The sequence below is a fragment of the Ascaphus truei genome, chromosome 13 (assembly GCF_040206685.1).
Source record: "Ascaphus truei isolate aAscTru1 chromosome 13, aAscTru1.hap1, whole genome shotgun sequence".
NCBI classification, from domain to species: domain Eukaryota; kingdom Metazoa; phylum Chordata; class Amphibia; order Anura; family Ascaphidae; genus Ascaphus; species Ascaphus truei.
Genome location: NC_134495.1, coordinates 25,446,639 through 25,456,796, shown reverse-complemented (window position 1 = coordinate 25,456,796; position 10,158 = coordinate 25,446,639). Strand labels below are relative to the sequence as shown.

Genomic DNA, 10,158 nt, shown 5'->3' with positions numbered 1-10,158 from the left:
GCATGGCTGTGTGTGATACACATTTTCCAGCCATTCTGAGGATCAACCCCCTCCCTCTTCCTGAAAGGTCATTGGCTTACAAGAGCGTTGTGTGTCACCACCCGCACTTCATCTTTGCTTTGGGCAAAAAAAAAATGGGGTCTGCATCTTTCCCCTCCACCGCGTCGCGACTACGTCATCGACATGCGCCGTTTGTTTTGAAAGTAGGGAAGCAGGAAGCACAGAGGCTTTGTAATATAAATGTCCAGGCAGACAGGTGCCCGGGAGACATGTAAGAAAGGGGGGTCTGGTGGGACCTAGACATTTGGAATTACAGAAAGGGGCAAAAGCAGCGGGGTTTGGGGAGTCACAGAGGGTGGCAGATAAATAAAAAAAAAACATGTGGAAATGGAATCCTTATTATTTAATAGTATTTGAGAGTGACATCCTTCATCTAGAGTATCCTCATCCAGGACATTCTTCTTCCAGGACATCCTTCATCTAGGGCATCCTTCATCGGATCTAGGACATCTTTCTTTGGGGTGTTAAATGCAGGACAGGGAACCTACAGACAAAATACATATTTTGGAGGTGTTTTTTTTTTTTGGGAGGGGGTGCAGGGGCAGTTTTAAAAAGGTTTGGGTACCACAAGTTTGCATCGTGTAAAAATTGGCATGCAATATATTACAGGCGTGTTGGTGAACAGTGTTAAAACCTCAGGGTTAAATAGTGACACCGCAAGTTTAAAAAAAAATTTTTTTACGTGGCTTTTTTGTATGACCTTTTTTTTATTCTATTTATTTGTCTTTTTATATTTTGTATTTCCCTTTTAAAAATGTTGTACAGTAAATAATAAATAACACTTGTGGTGCATTTGCACCTGTTTTCCCCTATTATCGCTTGGCATACTGTGCTTCCCCTGCAGCCAGGGATTCTGGGTAATGACATGCAGATGAGCACAGTGTCCCCTTTAACTTCATGTCCATTTTAACATGGACCCCTGTAACCTTATGCCTGCTGTAAAACACAGCATTGCAGCACAGCCTGGGGTTAAGAAAAGGCATGGTCAGTAACCCTACTCCACAGGTGGCTGTTTCAAGCTCTTGGGTCTCAGTGCGAGGTTGATTGCTGGCTACGCAATGTGAGGCTGGTACAAGGGTGTAACCAAACATTTAAAAAAGTTATGGTGGGTAAAAAAAAAAGTTACAAACCCTCCACCGTATTTATTTATAAAATATTTTACCAGGAAGTAATACATTGAGAGTTACCTCTCGTTTTCAAGTATGTTCTGGGCACAGAGTTAAGACAAATAATACATGGTTACAAATACAGTTACATAAATGAACAGGGTATACATTATATACAGGACATTGCATGCACAGTTAAAGAAAATATATATATATTATGGGCGTATGAAACAGTTACAGACCAGATTAAAATGTGAGACAGCCTTAGATTTGAAAGAACTTAAACTGGTGGTGGATGTGAGAGTCTCTGGTAGGTTGTTCCAGTTTTGGGGTGCACGGTAAGAGGAGGAACGGCCGGATACTTTGTTGAGCCTTGGACCAGAACAGTCGTTTGGAGTCTGATCTCTCATGATAGGTGCTGCAAGTGGTAGGGCTGAGGAGCTTGTTCAGATAGGCGGGTAGCTTGCCCAGAAAGAATTTAAAGGCAAGACAGGAAAGGTGAACTTTGCGCCTAGACTCTAGTGATGACCAATCTAGTTCTTTGAGCATTTCGCAGTGATGTGTGTTGTAGTTGCATTGGAGAACAAAACGACAAATTGAATTGTAGAGGGTGTCAAGTTTGCTAAGGTGGGTTTGAGGTGCCGAGCAATATACTATGTTTTCATAGTCAATAATTGGCGTTGGCATCTGCTGTGCGATACGCTTTCTGACCAGGAGACTTAGGGAGGATTTGTTCCTGTAAAGTATAGTTTACGGGGTTTTGTCCCTTTTTGTAACCACCATAACTTTTTTTTTTTAATGTTTGTTTTGTAATACTTTAGCACTTCTCACGCGCACTCTTTTTTTTTCGTTTTTGTTTTATTAGAACTACTTAAATCAAGGGTTTACCTTTTTTTTTTTAATTTATTTATTTTTTTAAAATGTTTTCTATTTGTACGCCTTTTCTTGTTCTGTAATTCTTTAATTTACCTCGGATCAAAAGGCCCCTGCGTTTTACGACTGTTTATATGCTACTGCCTCGTATCTGAAGTTATGTATCTAAAATTATGATTGCTTAACTCCGTGCGTGCCAGAGGAGCTAGCAATGCATTGCAAAGCCTTCTAATCCAATTGGGATTACTTTCAGAATACCAAGAAAAAACAATTGGTTAGCTGCTCACATAGATTAATTATTTTATGTTGGCCTTCTGGATTGTTTTTTTAGAACGATTTTATTTACTATTTTATATTAGCCCTTCATCCTTTTTTTTTTTATAGGCTAAGTGATTTAGAGTTTAGCTAAATTGGCGAAATAAACTGGATTGTTTTTATCTTTCTTTTTCATTGGTCTAGGTGGGAAGCAGGGGGTCTCCGGAGCTGAGCCCCGTTGACTTCAGCTTCAGGGACCCTCTGATTCCCGAAATATATACCCTGTAAAGGGGCTGCCAACCGCAAATGTCTGTTTAAAGGTCCCGCAGGCCAATAGGAAGCAGTGATTCCATCTCTTGCTGCTTCCTATTGGCCTGTGTGATGCGGGATGTTTAAACAGTGATGAGATACTGGCATCACCTTCAGGTGTAAGTATCTCAGGGAGCAGGGGGTACCCCGAGCTGAGGTTAATGTAAAACCATGGGGGGTGGCTGATATATGTATATTGACTCTGAGAATGACACTGCGTGTGATGCAGGGGAGTCTAGTTCAAATCCGGGTGTCCACTCCTTGTGACCTTGAGTGAGTCACTTTATCTCCCTTGGACTCAGGCACCAAAAACATAGAATGTAAGCTCTGTGGGCAAGGACTTGTGCCTGCAAATATTCTATGTACAGCGCTGCGTACATTGTCAGTCCTATAGAAGAAAAAACCTATCATTCTAGATTTCTTTTAAGTTCATATATAATATATATTTAATATATAGTGAGTACAGTACCTTATTGCGATAATAGTATGAACTCTGCATGCAGCATACATACTGTACAGAGTTGTTATTGTAGACTCACTTTGTCACACGAGCTCCACCCAGTGGTTATGTTGAAGTATTACAATCTAAGTATTTGGCAGACAGGGAGGAGGGGTAGAAGATGCAATCACGAGGAGAGTCTTGTGATGGATTATGTGGTCCCAGTCCCTTCCGTACCGCATTACACTGGGAGGGGACAGATCTATCCGGACTCGTATCCTTAGAAAGATCACCCCAAAACTGAAGGCGCTGCTCAGTGAGTAAAGCAGGGGACCCTGATTCAATCCCGGTGTCTGCTCCTTGTGACCTTGGGGGAGTCACGTTACCACTTGTACCAAGGGCACCAAATTTAGATTGTTAGCTCTAGGGCCTGCGTACACTTTCAGCTCTATATAAGAGAAAACTATTAAGGAGCTAACTTCAGCAGTTCATTTAATAGAAAGGACATGGGTTTTATTCTTTGAAGGGAAAAACCACAACCCTTTATCATAGCAGCTTCTAACCATCTTCCTCTGTTGCAGATGCTCACTTGTGATGACTCCAGCCCAGGAAATCTGGTAATGTTTGTTGTTGAAAAATTAAAGCTGTCCAGGTTTTGCAGAGATTTTTCTTCTAATTTCTTCTGCTGTTATCTGTGTACTTTACATTTAGTTCATTGGGTTTTTACATAGTCTGCACGTTTTGTACTGCAAAATGCTGCATGGAAATAAGATTGCATTTGTGCTTGTGATGTTACTGTGAAGGGCACAATGCTGAGATGGCTTTTATTCTTATAAAACAACGGCTTTCCTGTTTTTATAGCACATTCCAAAATATCCCCCATGGGACAAGGTGTAGACCAGTGTTTTTCAACCAGGGTTCCTAGGAACTCTTGGCTTCCCCGGGCATCCCTAAAAGGTTCCCTGTAACTCTCTGGTCATTTGAAAATTGTATCAAATACAGAAGAACTTACAATGCATCTGATGTCAGACACGCTATTATAGAGGGTTGGGGCTCCTTGCAATGTATCTGATCACAGACGCGCTATTAGGGAGGGTTGGGGCTCCTTGCAATGTATCTGATCACAGACACACTATTAGGGAGGGTTGGGGCTCCTTGCAATGTATCTGATCACAGACGCGCTATTAGGGAGGGTTGGGGCTCCTTGCAATGTATCTGATCACAGACGTGCTATTAGGGAGGGTTGGGGCTCCTTGCAATGTATCTGATCACAGACGCGCTATTATAGAGGGTTGGGGCTCCTTGCAATGTATCTGATCACAGACGCGCTATTAGGGAGGGTTGGGGCTCCTTGCAATGTATCTGATCACAGACGCGCTATTATAGAGGGTTGGGGCTCCTTGCAATGTATCTGATCACAGACGCGCTATTAGGGAGGGTTGGGGCTCCTTGCAATGTATCTGATCACAGACGTGCTATTATAGAGGGTTGGGGCTCCTTGCAATGTATCTGATCACAGACGCGCTATTAGGGAGGGTTGGGGCTCCTTGCAATGTATCTGATCACAGACGCGCTATTAGGGAGGGTTGGGGCTCCTTGCAATGTATCTGATCACAGACGTGCTATTAGGGAGGGTTGGGGTTTCTTACAATGCATCGGGTGGCCGGGCTCGATGCACCGCTCATGCGCAGGAGCAACAACAACCCAGCTTGGAAGACAGAGGTACCAGAGGCACATGCACACACAGGCGCGCGCGCGCGCACACACACACACACACACACACACACACACACACACACACACACACACACACACATACACACACACACATACACACACACACACACACACACACACACACACACACACACACACACATACACACACACGCATAAAGACAGTTAGTTAGTATAACTATATAAGTGCAAATAGCTAAAACAGAGGTGTGTGCCGAGCACGTGCTTTCTAAGTCAAATGTCTTTGCGTTTTGTCACTGACATTGTTTTTTGAATTGTAATTAAAAATATCAACATCACAAATACAATATCTGTGACAACATTGACAAAGAAGTTTCACTTAAAATGCGCGTGCTCAGAACACAACTTTTTTCACTCAATATGTCAATACAATCTGCACACTGACAAGTGATTCGCTAAGTTGCCAATCAATCCGTTCTCATATGATCGATCGGCGAAGATTTGGCTCAGGGTTCACTAAATGCATCTTGGGTCCTCTTCTGCATCGACAGTCAAAGTTCTGTGAGGAAGATCATGTGACCAGGCAGGCACTACATTCAATTGGTTCACTGCTAGAGAGAGGGCAGGGCTCAAAAGGGTGATGCTGTTTCAGAAGGGGAAGGGGATGTGACTTTGTAAATGGTTGCTATAGGAACAAAAATGCTTGTCACATTAGAAAATATTAAAAATGTCTTTACTATTGTTTTATTTTTATTTTTGAAATGCTACAAGTATTTTCTCATAATCCAGAACTGATTTATTAAATAAAAAGCACGTAGGATATTGCTTGAACTGCAGCTCTGACTTCTTCCTCCTTTAGGAGAGCTTTTTGCGGGTACAGTAGCGTTAAGACTTGCAGAAGAGGGGATACCTTGGCGCGGTTTGCAAGCTTATAATGCTTTGGCCAAAGAATTGAACTAAATGACCCTCCCTTATGAACAGAACAACAGATATGTACGTAACTATATAATTTGTCATATTTATGTAGCAATGGGTATTTTTGTGGATTGATACTTATTTGTGTTGTAAATTCCTAGAACCACAGGAAACTGATTTGCGCTGGATGGACACGCTGCAGTATTTCAACCATCTTTCTCAATCATAACTGGCGAGTTGATGGGCGTGGATCCCAGGCGGGTTTCTTGGTTGGTAACTCCCATGGCTTCTTCGGTTTGTGCTGAACACGGGCCAGCATCATGGTGAGTTGTCGTTCTTCGAGTATAGGACATCCTTCTGTGGCTCAGTGCACATTGGGAAATGGTGACATGGTCATATATCGGTGATGTCATAAAGACAGTCCCTCCCTCAAATGTACCAATAGCCCGTGGCATATTTACAGCGTTGTATATGTGTTGCTTTCTCTAATCCCCTTGCTGAGATGCATGGCCAGCAACCCTCTGGCACTCAGGGGGCTAAATGTCTTAAATGCATCACCACGTGTGGTTATTTTGTCATACAGTAATTTACTGAGCTTTATTTTTTTTTCATTGATTTTTTTCCCCCCGCAGGTTGAATTATTTTTTCCTCTACGACAGTTCAAAGGTGAAGGGCGAAGGTGACCCCACCAGAGCCGGCATTAATTACTTCTACCCTTCACAGGTAAACACAGGCTTTATATAATGTGTTACCCAGAGACCCACCTTCTAACGCACACCGCTCTAACCAGGCGACCTTTGCGTCAGTAAGTTGCGTGCAGTTTGCAAACTTTGAAGGATCCCACTTCTGCCACCATATGTAGCGGGGTGACATTTGTGTCCCTTTGTTCTTTGTAAGAGTGGACGACAGTGGGCGATCAGGGTGGTCTTCCCACGTTACTTTGCAATGTGTTGCTGAGCTAATTGAGACAATCTGTGTTGATATTAATAATAACAAAACACCCTTCTTTCTCTACTTCCCAGACCATCCTTGACCAGCAGGAGTTGCTGTGTGGACAGATTGCCGGTGTTGTTCGGTGCATGTCGGATATCGCCGGCTCCCCTCCCAACCTCATCCGGCTCAGAAAGCTGAAGTTTGCAATCCACGTGCATGGAGATTATCTGTGGGTGAGTTATCCGGGCACCTTTCTGTTTGTGGACCCATCGGGTACCTTCTGTGTTCTAGGAAAGGAGTCCTACGAAGACTCAAATACCAATTCAAAACAGTGTCCACATCCTGATTCTTAATTTTACTTAAAGCAGCAGTCCAGCTTTTTCTTGTGTGGGGGAGGGGGTGTTATAGGATTTGAAACGGGGTCTCATGAGCTGAACTGTCTTAATTTTAGCTCCGGGCCCCCCTGCTTCCCCAGATACTTGCGTCCGTAGGTGATGCCGGTACCTACTCCGTCTGGGCTATGTGGGGCTATCGAAATGGTGGCTTTAATGCTACCGCATCATGTGGGCCAATAGAAAGCCGTGACATCATCCCTTGCTGCTTCCTATTGGCCCGTGTGTCATGGGACCTTGAGGTACCAACAGCACCTTTATCTTGGGGAGCACGGGGGCCCCATAGCTGAAATGACCTCGGTTCAACTCCAGAAACCCCCTTGCTTCCGACCTGGTGGAGATTGATTTTATTTCCTTTTTAAGAAAAGGTTCTCTAATGCAGAGGAGAGCAAACTTTTCCTGCTTGGCCTGCCCCGGATTCGTCCCCCCCCCCCCCCCCTCCTCCCATCCCGCCGCGTCAGATGACACTCCGGGGTCACGTGACGTCAGGTCACATGACCTGCGGCGTCATTTGATGCCTGTGACGTCGGGTCACATGACGCCGGTGACATCATGTCACATGACCCTGCGTCATTTGCCACCTGTGACGTCACATCACCCCGCTGCGTCATTTGACGTTGCGTTGCCATGGAGACGCGCACACAGCTTCTGAATCTCGGTAAGTTTTCCTGTTGCAGAGACCTCGCGCGATCCCCCAGTATTTCATTTAAATGCCTGGGGGAAGAGCGCGGGACCTGCGCCTGCGGCCCCACCCCCTGACAAGTCTCGCGCCCCCCAGTTTGCGCACAGCTGCTTTAATGTAACATCCTTTTTCTTGAAATCAGTTTTCCCCTCCCGGGGGAGCAGAAAAAGTAAAACAAGCTGATGTACAGGGACGCACAATACAGATTCGTATTACAGATTCATGGATCCGGAGCATAAGATACAGCAATTTATAGGGGTTAAACCAGCAGGTAAAATCAGTTATGCAATACGGCTTTTAAACAGAAGTCCCGCTGTTCTTATTTACGATGTATTATTTCTTTACTTGCAGTCCCTCCGCTGGTATATCTTATTTATTTGTTTACATATCCTGCTAAAAAGCAAAGCTAATTTTGTAACATTTTTTTTTATATAAAAATGGCTTGAAAATAAAATATACAGGCCCTCTGGACACCACTGGTTTCACCTATCTCGGGAACACACAGGGTTTTGGGAATAGAGCAGTGATGTGTAGTGTTGCTGGCAACCATGTTGTTTTCTCCCGGTTCACCAGTGACTCTGATTAGTTGTTGTTTGAGCGGGTTCACCGTGGCACTCCGCGTGGCCTCCTGCATCATAGCATGGGGATAAATGAATACACACGCACTGTTTATGTGCTCTCTGCACAATGATCCCACAGCTCCGCGTCTCATTCATTGTATTGAAGGCTCTGGGCTGCTCCGTGGACGTCGCCGATGTCAGTTGCAAGCGGTTCTTGGAGGAGCTGATTGGATTGTTCCGGTTTTATAACGGACCCTTCGGAGACGCGTACACGGTACTTCCAGTGTTTATACTGAGACGGGGGAAGGTCAGCTACAGTAGATACTTTATTCCTGCGGCTTACGGACAGATTCATATACACCCATTAGTTTTTTTTTTTATTTTATAGAAGTGGCAGCCAACATTGTGTCTCTCTCTGTGTCTCTCTGTGTCTCTCTGTGTCTCTCTGTGTCTCTCTGTGTCTCTCTGTGTCTCTCTGTGTCTCTCTGTCTTTTTCTCTGTGTCTGGGGCACTCAAAACAGTCCCGAAAATGCAGAAACAAAACCTTGGCTTTGTGGGGTGAGCGTAGATGAGCCAGGATCACCATTCCAGCTCAAAATCACACGGAAAAAGAAAATCCTGAGTCGTCAACAATACAAACGTATTACTTCAGATCCAAAAAATGATTCAAGTGCTATAGACCTAGCGCTCTCTCTGCGCGCGCTCTCTCTGCGCGCTCTCTCACACACACACTTTGCCAGTCTGCCGCCTTTAGCGTACAGAAAAGTCTCTGGGTGGCGTGGACTCCATACAGCCCACCCCTCACATTTGTTATATTTCTGACCCGTTTCCACCCCAGGTGCGCTCCCCTACCGAGCTGAGCAAGGAATGGGAGCTTTACACCGCGCACATCCAGAGGAACGCCAGCGACCTGCACAAGATCTTCAATTCCCTGTGTCACCTGGACAAAACCAAAGTACGGTGGCCCAGTTGCGATGCGAGTATACGAGACGCGTAGCCCGTGGCCTCCCAGGAATGAAGTCCCCCGTTCCCCCGTTGACATTTGGTTCCCGGTTCTTTTTCCGCCTCTGCAGGTGGACCCCCTGCTCTTGCTAAAAGCGGCTCTCATTCTGCAGACGTGTCAACGGTTTCACCACGTTCTCGCCGGCTGCATCCTATACAAAGGCCGGTAAGTGACCGTTCAAACGTCGGCCTTCCCCTCCCTCCTCCCCCCCCCCCCCCTGTAATCCTTTCTTTCCTCGTGTGTTGCATGATCTGAACCTGTTTTTCTTTCTGGAGCATCAAACTTTCTTACCCTGCAACCCCCGGCTCACGAAATAATGTTTGTAGTTTTAGCAGTGAGGAGAGAGAAATTCTGTCGTCTACCAATGGCGTTGTCGGTTTATATTGGTCTTACGAGTGCACATGACCCGGCAGCCATCTTGTTTCCCGAGTGCACATGACCTGGCAGCCATCTTCTTTCCTGAAAAAAATAAAGCAAAAACTGGGGCTGGCTTACTGCAATAACCTCTCAGTGCCCTATACACGTACAACGTACGTCACCAAGGGTAGCACTCTGACGCTGTACGTCATGGGGTTTTCCTCTTTTTCTACGGAGCCTTGGTGACCCCGAACATTTGCATGGAGCTGAGAGCTTCCTTGACACGGAGAAGCAGCTTCAAATCTTCTGGTACACGGGCCACAGTTTATGAATTTGTTGCCACAGGGGTAATGCGTTGCTGTCTCAGCTGGCTTCCAGGGTATTAATGCAAGGGCTGGCCAACTCCAGTCCTCAAGGACCACCAACAGGTCTGGTTTTCAGCATATCCCTGCTTCAGCACAGGTGGCTCAGTCATTAACCTACTGATAAAGCCACCTGTCCTGTTGTTGACCCTGGAGGACCGGCGTTGGCCAGTCCTGCATTAATCTAACCCATCACACTCCCTTGTAGTCTTCAT

The 10,158-nt window shown here is 45.3% G+C and overlaps 1 protein-coding gene across 4 annotated transcripts in view; it reads left to right on the top strand.

Moving 5' to 3' along the window:
• The first annotated feature begins 183 nt into the window (after positions 1–183).
• The window catches only part of HPS4 (HPS4 biogenesis of lysosomal organelles complex 3 subunit 2), a 22,469-nt gene continuing 12,494 nt past the window's right edge, over positions 184–10,158 (top strand). Inside the window, exons 1-9 of one of the 4 annotated variants that reach the window (XM_075568964.1) lie at positions 184–271; positions 3,624–3,659; positions 5,599–5,732; positions 5,816–5,977; positions 6,287–6,377; positions 6,677–6,820; positions 8,388–8,495; positions 9,060–9,176; positions 9,295–9,389. In XM_075568964.1, the coding sequence (XP_075425079.1) occupies positions 5,895–5,977; positions 6,287–6,377; positions 6,677–6,820; positions 8,388–8,495; positions 9,060–9,176; positions 9,295–9,389 (638 nt within the window). In that variant the 5' untranslated portion in view covers positions 184–271; positions 3,624–3,659; positions 5,599–5,732; positions 5,816–5,894. Of the gene's footprint in view, positions 272–3,225; positions 3,359–3,623; positions 3,660–5,598; positions 5,733–5,815; positions 5,978–6,286; positions 6,378–6,676; positions 6,821–8,387; positions 8,496–9,059; positions 9,177–9,294; positions 9,390–10,158 lie in introns of those variants that run through there. The other 3 variants (XM_075568965.1, XM_075568966.1, XM_075568967.1) reach the window with 3 other exon arrangements.